The sequence below is a fragment of the Opisthocomus hoazin genome, chromosome 18 (genome assembly GCF_030867145.1).
Source record: "Opisthocomus hoazin isolate bOpiHoa1 chromosome 18, bOpiHoa1.hap1, whole genome shotgun sequence".
NCBI lineage: Eukaryota > Metazoa > Chordata > Aves > Opisthocomiformes > Opisthocomidae > Opisthocomus > Opisthocomus hoazin.
This window is the reverse complement of record NC_134431.1, coordinates 8,489,671-8,503,891: the sequence shown is the minus strand read 5'-3', so window position 1 is coordinate 8,503,891 and position 14,221 is coordinate 8,489,671. Positions and strand designations below refer to the sequence as shown.

General features: G+C 42.4%; 1 protein-coding gene across 4 annotated transcripts in view; it reads left to right on the top strand.

Moving 5' to 3' along the window:
• Positions 1 to 14,221, top strand: part of STK4 (serine/threonine kinase 4) — a 49,085-nt gene that overhangs the window by 11,989 nt on the left and 22,875 nt on the right. For all 4 annotated transcript variants that reach the window (XM_075438636.1, XM_075438635.1, XM_075438638.1 and 1 more), the window contains one exon: positions 12,275 to 12,432. In XM_075438636.1, coding sequence (XP_075294751.1) covers positions 12,275 to 12,432 — 158 coding nt within the window. The remainder of the gene's footprint in view (positions 1 to 12,274; positions 12,433 to 14,221) is intronic.

Below are 14,221 nucleotides of genomic sequence, written 5' to 3'. Positions count from 1 at the left end.
GCTGGCTGTGGTGCTTCTGTGCTGGCTGAAGGTAGATACCGAAAGTGGTTCTTTTGTTCATCTTCCTGTGTTTAACGTGTGCTTATCTTCTCACCATCTTTTTACGATTGCAGCACTTGTAACTCAAAAGCATCTAATGCTCTATACAAACTAGCGTACGGAGTTGTGAGGAGAAGCCTTTGATAATATCTCCTTTGCAGGGACATACTCGCATTTTGAGTAGAATCAGTTTTGAGGGTGTTGCAGTGTCTCTGACACGGTGTAGTATGTAACCTCAAGAGGGAGCTCCAGAACAAGCTCTGAGAGCTTTAGATCTCTGTGACTAGGAAGCTGAGGTTTTATTTTAAAAGCCCCTCGGACTTCAGACTGCTTAAACGCACTGTTCTTCAACCGCTGCCGTGTAGCAGTGCTCAAATCTGAGCATGCGTCAGAAGTGCTTGAGCAGCTCTGCGTCCTGGAGGAGGCTTTCTGAGACCCTGAGCGCAAGTGGAGTTCGACGCTGTTGTGGCTGTCATGTCGGCAGGTTCGGTGCAGTCAAACCTCCTGAAACCGAGCTGCGCTCAGCGCTCTCTCTGCAGGTTATGCTGCATTTTAGTAACTTTAATTCCAGGAACTCTGATGTTAAGGAAAACTAGTGTACCAGGCTAAAACTTAACTTTTCCATAGCACCTTATTCTCCTTCTTCCCCAGTAGCATAATGGTGAAATTATTCCAGCTGCACAGAGCGTTTTGTGTTTGCTTCTTGGACGCACTGCGAGGCAGTGTCTGAGCAGCTTGCCCTTGGTGTGAATTGCCTGTAGCTCCATTTTTCACCTTGCCATTTCTGTATTCGTGTTCTCTTAATATTTCTTTAAATTGATTTAACTATAAAGCTCATCAACCTGCTGCAGAACTCTGGAGCAAGGTCTTTTTGTAATCTTAAATATAAATGTAATAACGCTGTTTGGAAACCACTGAGTTTGAAGAGGCTTCATTGATTCATATTTTTAAAGTAGTCTGTATTTCATTTGGCAGCTTGTGTTATGACTCAGATAAAAGAGGTTTTAAGTCAATAAAAAAGTTCTGATTTTTTTTCTTGCGTGGCATTAGGAGGAGAATTTAGCTTTCCTAGGTGTCTGGGGCTTTTTAACTGCAGGCTTCTGAGCTAGTGGTCTAACCCTTCCTCCTGATTTAAAAAAATACATCTGTCTCTTCACCAGTTTTTGGTTTGGTTTTGTTTCTTTTTAATGTAAAAAGTGTTTATAGGACATTGAAATACGATGCTTTAGACAGGATTATCTTAGAAATCTCTAGCAAACAGCTTCAAATAGCCTTGAAAATGATTCTGGCATAAATCAAGTCATAACTTTTCAGGCTCAGAGGAGAAACATTCCTAAATTCCAGTATTTTACATTGTAGGGGAAGTTTTGTTTTGTAGTCAATTGAGCTGTAATTCTGTTCGCTTAAATTCTTTCATTTGGCTTTTTTTCTGGGCACTCAATATAAATATTCAGGCAGCATTAAATACGTCACTCTGACATTCTGTTATGCATTTTGAAAGCACTAAAGTGATTGCCTGAAACCGCAGATACTGAATTGCACTGTGACACATTTTACTTATGAATCGATTGCTAACAGATACTTATGGATTTCAGTGAAACTATTCCAGGAAAACTTTGGAAGTAGCTGAAGAACTATAGATGAACAATGATTTGTAATAACAGACATTTCCATTGTGCTTGAGAGCTGGAATAGCTTTTGAACTGTGAATATGTCTGAAATCATATTTTTTAAATTTTTCTATGAGAGAATATATAATGCTAGTAAATAGTGCAGCGGTTTTTACTCTTTTTGCTTTCTCTGCTGTGTTTGCTGTAGGTCTTTAGATAGTGGCAACTTGGCATGTGTTTGTCTCTTCGATTTGAAGTGGAACATATTTTTATAAGAGAGCAGATAAACATATTGCAGTGTGCAAGGAAGGCAAAGCGATCAGCTCCAAGTGAAATAGGATCTAGTTTTTCTAGTACTGTAATCTGTCCTATTTTCTGTGTTACAGTACCTCTTGCTTGTTTAAGCGCCAAATAAAAAGACACTGGAGAATGTAGAACTGCCAACAGTGGTGTGAGCTGGGCTGCCTGGTGCTTGGGCTGAGACGACTGAGGGATTTGGAGAGTGGAAGAGTTGTGGGTGTGGGGGGTTTGTGAACGTGGCGTGCATTCAGCAGGGCGTCTGGTGCAGAGGTAGACCAGAAGCTCTAATAATGCTGTTGCCTCTACCTTGATAATATAACATGAAAGTAAAAATTCCTAATAGTTTGTGAATATTTAAATCAAAATATTTTGCTTAATTCTTATAATACAGTTAGGGGTGGTTTGGATTTTGTTAAGCTTTTACCATGCCCATGCCGCTAAGCGTGCTTGTGTCCGTTTAAAAAGATATTTTCCCTTTAGAGGGGAGATTGGGTTTCATTAGCAAATTAAATGAGCTGAGATGCAAACTTGGCATTTTCCTATTAGAGAAATGATTCAGAGTAAGCTTGTTAGACTTGGTGGCTTTGTGAGACATCCAGTGGGTGACATTTAAGCCTAAACCAGAGGAGTGTTACTGCCAAGACTCCGGAAACTTTTTGTCTGCACTAATTAACCTGTGATTTTTCATGCAAAGTAATGACTGTAAAAGCTGTAACGTGAACAGCGGAATGAATATGGATGGCAGAACGTTTATGTGATTGCGTGATTATTATAGTTGAATAAAGTATTACTGGTATGTAGCTGAGGTAGCTATAGGTGGTGTAAAATCAGTAGTTGTCCAGAAATGTGCAGATGCAGGTTCTCCAAATAGCTAGCGCAGGTGCTGCAGAGAATAGCTCCACATTTTGTCAGGATTTACATCACGTGTATGTCAAAGATATTGGCTGTTTAACCTCTTTTTTCTCCTTAGACAACAGCTCTTCATAGCAGCTTTCCACTGCTTAGTGTTATTAATGTCCAGTGGTACAGTTCTATCTTTAAAATAAATTGATCCATTTAGGCCTAATTGGACCATAAACCACTCTTAGCGTTACGCATTTAAATAACACGCTGTTTATAGAAACACCTCCATTGATTAAATTCTTCTCGAACCGTAAGAAGCATTGTGTTGCCACTCCTGAGGTGTGGAGAATGTCTATCTTCACAGTCTTCCAGCTCTGTTACTTGCTGACTTCTATCTCAACAGCAACCTGGCGGGCAAACTTGACATAAAGAGTGGCCAGCACGGTTTGTTTAAGAATACGAAGTTGTGTGACCATGCAGACAGTATTTCTGAGCGATGGGAGGAGTTGTATATGCTGTCATTCTGTTACTGGGTTTTTGCTGTGGGTTCTGTTTTTTCTGTTTGAAGGGTGGTGGGCTACTGGACTTCTGTGCAGTGTTAGCAACCGAAATAGTGATTCTGTGCAGACTGAAGCTTGAGGAAATGTTAAGTCCGGGATCTAAGTTGGATGCTTGTCCATGTTTGGTTGTCCTGAATACTTGACAAAGCTTTAACACTAAGACAAAGTTAATAATCCGTGAATACTGATGTTTTCAGAGGCACTGAAATTGGAGAAGGAGATGTATGTGTTCAACACAGCTATTTGTGCTGTTCCTAACACTTGGTTATTAAGCACCTCTGCATTTGTCATGGTTGGGGATAGAAAGTAGGGGGATTTTTTTTTCTGGACAGAAGCATTGTCTTAAGGAAGATGGGAATTATGACTAATGGAGTCATACAGGAGGCAATACGTTTCAGGAGACTCAACGACGAGACAGAGTAGTAGTAAATGACTTGGTAAGTATATCTCTGTCCCATACGCATGCATAAATTTGCAAATAGAGGCAAACTGTAACCTACCTGTCTCCTCTAAGAATAAACTCGCTTCCAACTGGATCAAAATAAACCCTGGAGAAAGCTTTCCTCTTGGGCAGGAATGAGGAAGACTCTTATACACTATTATGTTCCTTAATTGCAGACATTTAAAACCAAATTCCCTTTTATCAGCAGACTTTCAAGCTTCAGGAAGAAAATGTTCATTGCCATGTTGTGCTCTGTTCTCTCTAGATAAGCAAATGAGTTTCCGGGCTATGAATAGAAAGGGTGTTAGCAAATGCTGACTGGGTTCTGTGCCACTTGGGGAGCCTGAGCTGTTGCCCACAGCATGCGAGACCTGAGGATCGCAGCCCTGTAGGTGAGGTGGTTTCTCATTCAGATTCCTCAATCTGAGCCAGATGGTGCAGGATGCGAGAAGTTCACTTTTTTCCTGATACACCCTCACATCCCGCTGCCTGTCACGTACTGTAGTTGCTGGATTAAATTAGCAATTCGGGCTAATGAGGCAAAAGACATAGGTGTTCAGGGAATTTCTTTGATGGAGGGAGGAGGCTGCTGTATATTTATGATCTTTTCTGAGTTTTTTCTACAAAAGAGATCCAAAAAGAGGTAACGTGGTCTTAAATAGCTTTTGTTACTTTGAGGATTTCCTCCTCTTGCAGAAAGAGTCCTCAGTTATATACACCACAGCTTTGAGTAAGTGCTGGTAGTGCTGGTACTCTTGTCTTTAGATGACTTTGATGTCTTATATTCATTAAAAGACATTAGTTAGGATACCTAGCATTGATTTTTATGGTGATTTAGGAGCTCCTTCATAATAGCGGGGCCTGTCAGGTGTATTCTGCTTTGATTTAGTTTGAGATAGGCCATAATTATGGGAAGACTTGTCCTCATAAGTTTCAATAGATACGAAGTGTTACGTGGTCTGCTTTTAATGTGAGGAAGTCTCAGCTTGTGTTGCCATGGGGTGAATTCGTTAATGATGGAGCACTTTTTGCTCTGGTTGAATAAATTGGCATCTCTCTGCTCTGCTGCATAAAATGACTCAGTCCTGTTCATACACTACAAATTATGCTGTCCAGCTGCTAAAGTTCATCTGTGATCTCTAAGAAATAGCCTGAAGCAAATAAAACTGCAATTCCATTTGAAATTTAATATTAATGAAGTGTTGCTTGCACATAATCATCAGGCACTGTTTTGTGCATCCTAAATAAGTGTGCATTTTCAGCCTTAAAGTTACGTAATTCAATCTAAAGCAACCAGAGGAGCTTATGAAGACTACTGGGGACTAAGCCTGTTACGTGAGAAGTCAGAGAAAGATGTATGCTTGGTTAGACCAACCAAATGAACGATGACACTGGATATTAGAAGTCTTTTTTTTTAAAAAAAAAAAAAAAAAAGGCAGGGAGGGAAGGTGAATGCTCTAGGGGATGATGGTTAGAGTGCCTGAGAGCTGAGACTTGCTCAAGAACAAGTGTGTATACGCTGGCTACCCATAAACTGCAGTCTGGAAATGAGAGGGTTGATAACTTCAGGAGAACAGCAAGCCTGTCAACAGCAAGGACAGTTGCAAACCAGTTGCTTTACAGTAGAGCTCGATCCTTCTGTGAAAGGGCCTAGATAATCGTGTCTATGATAGCAGAAGACTGTGCTGCTTGTCACAGGGAATGCTTTCTGGCCTTGTGCCTGACAGAAGGCACTGGTAGCTCTGCTTTCTGTTGATGTGAGTGCTCTTCACTGCGTCTCTGCAGGGCTGTTTTGAGCTCCTACTCACTGAGGTGCATCTTCTTGAGCTTTGCGCAGGGCATTCGTGATACTTCCCTAACACAAGTCAACTTAAAAATTTGTGATCTTGTTGCTGCTGACACCTCGTTCTCATAAACACAAGTATTTTCCAGAGCCAAGGCCAGCTGGCTTTCCAAAGATTGCAGCCTTCTGAAATCTTGACAAATACGTGTACAAAATATGCCATTTTAGTTTGATATTGCTAATGCAGTAATTGATGCACTTCGTTGTTGTTGATTTACGTTACCTTCTTTGTAGATTAATTTGTAGCATGAACCCCTGACTGTTCCCAGCCACAACTCTAGCTCCAATTTTTGTGATACAAAGGAGGAAATCTCTTTTTATGGCTTAAGGATAGGTGTTTTAAGTATTAACTGACTTGAGTAAAGAGCACACAAAACATGCTTCTGAGGTTAGCTGACTCTCTCTCATAACAAGCTTTGTGGCTCTAGAGTGTTCACTCAAGGTAGATAATGGCAATCTCTTTCAAAAGAAAAGAAGAACAAAACAAAGATTATTCTGCTGTCAAGTTTTGAGTAGAGAAGAATTATCTTAGAGAAAAACAGAAATTCTAGTTACAGTACTCAGCAAGCTTGTTTAGATAGATAGGACTTTGTAAATCCCATTTTCCTTTTGAAGGCATCCTTTGAAGCTCGTGAGCTTCTGAAAATTTTGAAAAATGAGAGTTAATTTGACAAAATCAACAAAATAAGTGCTTTGAGTTCTGGGACTAGATGATACTGAATGATCTGGTTTCATGGATATTCTTTGCTGCTGGGGAAAAAAGTGAATGTCTTGCTGGTTTAATTGACTGTGCTGTTTCTTCTTTATCATTCTACTTTCTCTGCAGCATCATACGGAAATAGAAACATCTGGGAGACTCTCCATGCCTTCTTTGTCATCTTTTGCTTGGTGTAAGGAATCTGTAGGCTGTAGGCAGTACTTAAGACTGACCTCTTCCATTCCCTCAAGTATTCAGACAGGTGATGGTTTTTGGGAGGGAGCACATATTGTTTTAGTTTTTCCTTAAAACTTGCCCTTGCTGTAGTCTAGCAGAGGAGCGGATCCGGTATGCTGAGGCCACAGGCTGTTGCTGGTGTTGCCTCGCTGGCTTCTGGCAGTGCCCTGCCTGTATCTGTCAGTCTTCTTTTGGCTTGTCTGGGCTGTTTGTGCGTTGGGTAAGGACTGTCCCAGCTTGTGTGGTGCCACATGCAGTTGGACTTTGCTTTCCAGTGCTGAAAGAGTAATACTATTACTGAAATCAGTGGTAAACTCCTTCAAAAATCAAAATGTAAGGGGATACTTGTTGCTCACAACATACAGTATTCTCTATCTTCGCATCCACCAATTTCACATCTTTTTCTGTTCCCACACACAACAGTACTGATGTTCTTTCCGAAACATGACTTTATGCAAGACAGCACTGGGGAGTTTTCTGCAGAGGGCTCCTGCCCTTCACAGCACGGCAGGCTGAACAAGGAGCGGTCCTCCCAGCACCAGTCACTCTGTACAGCTAGCCCAAACCTGCAATTCTGCAGTCAGCTGGACCAGCTCCAGCAGAGCTGTGGTGTTCCATTTGTGTAATTAATACAGCTCCTAAAAGATGACTGCGTATCTAAGTGGTAGACTGTTAATGGCTCCAGGGAGCTCTCGTGGCTCGTCCTTATAAGCAACTCTTTAGGTTCCGAAATAAATGCATGGTGAAGCCCTTCTTGTTACTGCAGGGTGACCTTCTCATGAAAGGCTCTTCTCTGCCACAGTTGTGAGCTCACGTTCTGTCAAATGTTCACATTTTTGTCTAACCCTATAAAACTAGGAAGTTAAATGCTTTTTGGCACAGATGCGTTTAGTGCAGTGTCATCTTTAAGCAGCATCCGCTTCTGCAAATAGCAGTGATCGATTTTTGTCTTCAGCTGCCTGTTATCAAAATCTTAAAGATATAGCGGTGTGATTCTTGTGTTGAATTAATAGCGGATCATCTTTGGAAAGATGACACTGCTGTTAAGTGCCAAGACTGACGAAAAGACATCCAGTCGTGCTGGGATGATAATTGATTTGGTGTAACGTCTTTCTGTCTCCAGGAGCGTTTCTGTCATTCCTGCTGCATACGCACCCCTACTGAGACAACAGCAGCAACTAAAATTTCAGACATCTTAGATCTATATTCCAGATAGTTTTCATTTTGTATTATCTTTTTCTCCATTTTTTGTTTGTCAGTTAGCAATCTCTATTTTAATCAGTTTAAACAAAACCCAAACCAGCAGTCAGTAAAGATGCAGTGTTACATGTTGACGTGTAGAAGTGTGCTAATACTGGTGACTAAATGCTGCCTGCGTTTGCAAGGCCTAAGGTGACCGCGGGGTTGGAGGTGTCTGGCAGCGCGTGCCAAGAGCGTGAGTCGCAGAAGAGCTTGGCTTGGCAGGGACTCTGGAGGGCACTGCTCCGGTTCCCTGCCTGACGGCTGGGACCAAGTGCAGTGCCAGATGCGGTTGCTCAGGGCCTTGCGCACTCGCCGTTGCTCCAGCCCTGCTCTGTTGCACAACCATCCCTGTTGTGAAAACTTTTTTCCTTATGTTCAGCCGAGTTGCCTTTGCTGCAGTTCAGACCGCTCCTCTTGTCCTTTCACTGGGGAGAGCGGGGCTCTAATGGCCTGCTGGGGTGGAAGACCACAGGTGGACCCCCTCCTACCCTCCCCAGGCTGAGCAAAGCCCCTTCCCTGCCACCCTTCAGTGTCCTGGCAGCCTTCTGCTGCAGCCCCCCAGCTTTTCCATCACTTGTACTGGTGGGGCTGAAAATCCAGTTGTCCTCTTCGGGATTATAAACTACCACCACCACTTCATATGCTTCCTTCTTTGTCTGTTTTGTTTCTGCATGAAAACAGAAGCTTTATTAAATAAAGCTTGGGTTTGGATATGGCTTTCAATAATTCAGTGATGCTACAATAGGTTGTTGTTCAGTAGACGTAACTAGTCCTTTACAAATATTGCAGTTCTTGGTAAAATACACTATGTGGGGGAAATGAGCATGGTTATTTTATGTGACACTGCATTAAGCTCTGGTAAGAGCGAACAGTCTTTTTTTAAAAAAAAAAAGAAAGCGGAGAACTGAATAAGCCAATGTCACTGCAGTGAAACCCTTACTTTCAGAGTCTCCTGTGCTGCAAACAATTGTTTTCAAAACATACAGTACCAGATTGATTTAGATTTTTTTTGTTTGTTCGTTTTTCCCCTAGGAAGCCTGAATTACTGACGCCTAGGCTGGCTGTCAGTAAGCTGTGTGTAGATTAGCCTAGGTAGTTACGAATCCCTATATTTCTACAAAATCTGTTGGTGTTCAACTTTGCCATGATTGGCAATAACAACTTACCTCCTGCTTCAAGGGCTGGACTGCAGCAGAGCACAAGGGGTGTATTTGCTTCATTCTAAATAAATTTTTTATCACTTAGCAGTAATTGGATTGCTATTGTATTTCAGTGATTACTCTGTTCTCCGCTTCGCAGATGTGTTTCCTAACTGACCTTCACGCAGTCTGTCTGAAGGTGTCTGTCTTGATCTAATTCTGTGCAATCAGTTTTTGTTGTTTTTTTTTTTTCAAAAAACAGGGGAACCACTGCCAGGGGTAGAATAATTTGTCTTTGCTCCAGTTGTTATGTTGCAAAAGTATAAGCACTTCAGTTTGTGCTGGAGCTTTCAGCTGGCCCTGGAGAGGCAGAACGATGCGGTGCTTTTGCAAAATGCATCATGACATTTCAGGCTGTGTAGAACCACACTTCTCTCAGTATCACAACCCCAATATCCTGCCAAGATTTCTCATACTTTGCGGAAATTTGTTCTGTATTTAACATGTCTATAGACAAATAACTTCCTGAAGTATCTCATAGCTGACCAAGGAATTCAAACACTTGTCCGAGGATCAGACAGAGTCTGCCAGCGAAGTCCTGGATCACTGGATGGCAATTTTATGTGCGAGAATAATATTCGGTGATTAAATCTTAATGGGTTTCCAGAGTAGCTAGTATTTTTTCTAGAGGAAAGCACCGCTGAATGTCCTTAGTGAGGACTGTCTTGTGATAGCCTGCCTTCTGTACAGACTCTTGTAGGAGAGTCTCTGTGCTACTCAGACCCAAGAAACCCCTCAAAGGACGGCTCCACCCCTTGCGTGCTTGTCTGGTGATGGATTGTATTTATTTCAAATGTATGGCATTCAACAGTGAACTGATTTCCACAGCCCAGAATTAGGCTATTCTGCTGCCATTTTCTGTTAACTCTAGTCTTAGCGTTGCTTTGTGAAAATAATGGTTTCTGCATCGCCTAAAATGTACGTTTCAAGTATGATTAACGACTCCAGTGTTTAGAGAACCATATTTTATCAGAACAAAAACATTTCACTGGATATTGTTACAGTACTGACTGCCGTTATGCTCACAGGTTTTTACCATAAAAAGCAGCCCAATGGTATTATGCTGCGAGTAGTCTTTAGCTGAGTTTGTGGCTGTCATGCTGTTGTGGTGCAGCACTGTTAAAGGACATTTTCTATGCAAGCTTGACTGTTCATTTAGATTGAGACTCCGTACAAGATATTAGCTGCACTGTAATTCACAGGACAGGCCAGTTTCAAGCATGAGCAGCCTGGGCAGCATCTGATGCTCTACTGGTTGCACGCGTAAAGAAATCTTCCTTTGGAGATACTGAAGGTCTTTTGGTCTTGACTTGCTGTGAAGTTAAATTTTGTATTTTCTTCCTGTATGGGCTTTTATGGAGTCTCTGCTAGGTACAGTATGTTCATCCTCTCGCTGCTCATCACTTCCTTCCCTATTGCGCTGTCGCCACCCTACAGCTGACGCTGTCTCCGTTCATAGAATCAGTCATAGAGGTTTGGAAGGGACCTCACAGATCATCTCATTCCAACCCCCTGGGGGACACCTTCCACCAGACCAGGTTGCTCAAAGCCCCATCCAGCCTGGCCTTGAAACTTTCCAGGGAGGGCGCAGACACAGCTTCTCTGGGCAACCTGGGCCAGGGCCTCACCCCCCTCAGAGCAAAGAATTTCTTCCTTCTATCTAATCTAAACCTGCCCTCCTTTACTTTAAAGCCCTTACCCCTTGTCCTGTCCCTACGTGCCCTTGTAAAAAGTCTCTCTCTAGCTTTCATGTAGGCCCCTTCAGGTACTGAAAGGCCACAGTCAGGTCTCCCCTCCGCCTTCTCTCCAGGCTGAGCAGCCCCAGCTCTCCCAGCCTTTCCTCCCAGCAGAGGGGTTCCAGCCCTCGGATCATTGCTGGGGCCTCCTCTGGCCCCGCTCCAACAGCTCCAGGTCTGTCCTGTGCTGAGGGCTCCAGAGCTGGATGCAGGACTCCCGGGGGGGTCTCAGCAGAGCGGGGCAGAGGGGCAGAATCCCCTCCTTTGCCCTGCTGCCCACGCTGCTCTTGGTGCAGCTCAGGGCATGGTTGGCCTTCTGGCTGCGAGCACACATTGCCAGGTCGTGTCCAGCTTTTCACCTACCAGCAGCCCCAGGTCCCTCTGAGCAGGGCTGCTCTCCATCCCTTCATCCCCCAGACTGTACATGTGCTTGGGATTGCCCCGACCCAGGTGCAGGATCTTGCACTTGGCCTTGTTGAACCTCATGAGGTTCGCATGTGCCCACCTCTCAAGCCTGTCGGGGTCCCTCTGGATGGCTCTGCATGGAGGCCACCTCCTCACTCTCCAAACAGCCCTGGGGATCTGCTTTGATCTCGGCACTCATAAGCTTGCTTTTTTTCCTTTAGTGATTGAAACCTGTTTGCTGAATGGGTTGCTAGATTTATGTGTATGTAATGGTACTTAACTCGCGTGAGCAGAGGTTCGGATGGTGTGATGGCTGAAGGAAGAAGGGATGCGTAAGTGCTCGTATCCCTAATCCCACCGACTACCGAACATATCTGGGCACCCTGTTTTACTAGCTTGTTGTTGACTCCTCTCTCTCTTTTTACCCCATTTCTTGTTACCCCAAGTTTCTGAAATACAGTCTGGAATTGAATGGTTAATCTGTTTTATTTGAGTAATCCACTAAGTGTGTTCAGAGGAATTACAAAAAGAAAAGTAGAAAACTTACTGAAAATGAGAATCTTTAAAAACTAGTTAATCCTTTCTACCCAAGAAATGTAGGACTTGACTACTTCTAACCAAGGCAAGTTATGTGATGTTTGTATGGTAGATGTGGTCTTTGAAAGCCTGGCTTTTGTACTATTCCATTCATAAATATAAAGATGAGTTTCTGCTTGTACAACAACGCTGTTTAGTTTTGGAACTTTGTTTATTTTGTGCATGCAACTGGCTGGGATGAAAAAACCCCAGCCTCTCTAGTTGGTAGCAGTTCAGTTCTAGCGTTCAGTGCCTGAAGCTCGTTACCTGGAAGTGTGCTTTGATGGATGGGTTGCAGGTCTAGAGGCTAAGGCCTCCAGCATTGTAGTCACTTGTGTGGTGGGCTTTAAGCTTCCCTTCTACAGCTTTCTCACTGTACAGTCAGTTTTATATTTGAAAAGCTGCAGAAAAAACAGTACTTTAGCAGTACTACGTGATTTAGTATGTGCTAAAAAAATAAAATCACTTTTGGGCATGATGTAAAGCAGTATAACCAAAAATATATTTGTCAAAACAACTGGGTTTTTTATTTTTAATATTTCCAGGGAGGGATGAAACGATGCAGCCAGCCAAACCATCATTCCTTGAATATTTTGAGCAGAAGGAGAAGGAGAATCAAATCAATAGCTTTGGGAAGAATGTGTCTGGCCAGACAAAAAATTCATCTGATTGGAAAGTACCACAGGATGGAGACTACGAATTTGTAAGTCTATAGTTTGAAATTCAATCAATGTGACAATCTTTAAGAGTTCTAGTCAGAGCTGTTCTAAGATTATTTCTTGTTTTGACAGACTAATGGAAACTTGAGAAGATTCTAATTGCTAATGCATTTGGATGGGGCATTTTGAAAAACTCGTTTTCTTTAGGTATTTCTTGGTAATCATAACCAGTCATTATCTGTATACTTTCCTTGTTTAAAAACGAACAAATGAATAAAAAAGCCTGGGGACATGAAGGTACAAGCTATGTTGCTTTACTTCCACATTATACATTTAAAATTAAAAAGTAGAATTCTAGATGGCAGTTGAAAAATGCAGATCCTGAATGTATAGTGTTAGAACCATTGAATTTCCTTGTGTTTTTGTCAAGTTTTGGCACTGGATTTTGTTTTATTATATAAACACTGAGCTTTTTTTCATTTCTCTTTCAAATCCTCAATTTCAGTCTTCCTAGCTAAGATTCGTGTGCTCAGAATTTTCAGGAACTTTTCAGAAGTCCAGAGGAAGATCTATTATACATAAATGTAATGATTTATTTTTTTCTGTGAAAGTGGAAAATTTCTAGTTTGAGTTCAAAAAGCCAGAAGATGCATGCTCTGCTAAACACGGTTCCCTACACTGCATTTTCTTTCAATGATGCTTCACTGGCAGCACTTCTTGCTTTAAGTGCGTTGTGCGCCCTCGTGACGCCTGTTCGTGTTGCCCGTGATTCAGGTTGTCACGCTGCATTCAGTAGTCGGGGAGACTCACTCCACCTTCACAAAGCAGTGTGGGAAGCAAAATCCCTCTGCCAGTAACGACTTGAGGAGGTGCTTACTCTAAGGCTGGAATAATAGCTGGAGCCTTTCATTCTCTTTTTACAGATTGTATAGACTACTGCTATTAAATATATTTTGTTGTCTTTGCTGCTGCATCTCAAATTTTCTTGTTTAGACTGAAAAGGATGGTCAGCTGAGGGGACCCACTGCATGCTCTCTCTTGTAGCCCTTTGCACTATGTTATGTTTAGCCTGAAGGCTTAAAGTCCCTGCATAAACATGTTTTGCAAAAATAACCTACAAGCTGCCTCTGTATCACAGGGTGTGGGCCAAACACATGATTCCAGTCAAGTCAGATACTCCGTTTATCTCATTCACCTTACATGATGTAACTTAATTTAATGCTGAACAATTCTTTGTCAGTGTATGGTATTTCCCAGGAAAGATGGGCTGGTTTGGGGTATCTTGGAAGTCTTTTGTAGTCTGCAGAAGGTGGCCCAAGGGGAAATTCACTGTAATTATTTTACTTTCTAATTTGGTTGATAACAAGTTTAGCAATTACGCTTATTTTGACTGAGTAGGATGTATTCCACCGTGCATACCATGAGCGGTAGGTGCAGGCTGCACCCGGTCAGCATGGATGACACAAGGAGAGGTCGGGGCCATTCTAACAAACAGGACCTACAAGTATTTTTAGAATGTGCAAAGTGACTGTTTGACACGCACGTGACCTTGTTTACTGATTTCCATTAGTACTGAAGTATTGCTGTGTGCGTAGATTACCAGTGCGCTGGAAGCAATAAAAGCAAGCAATAAAAGCTGGCAATAAATCGGGCTTTGGGTCACCTTCATGTAGTAATTTGTAGAAATTTCGCTTCCCAGCTGTATGTATTTCTCCAGTTCAACTGTATATGAATCTACCAGCCTGTCTTGCGTGCAGATTTTGTAACAGAGCTGCTTTCTTTCCTGTAGGACAAGAAAAATGCTTGAAAGCAACCTTAATAAATACATGTGGG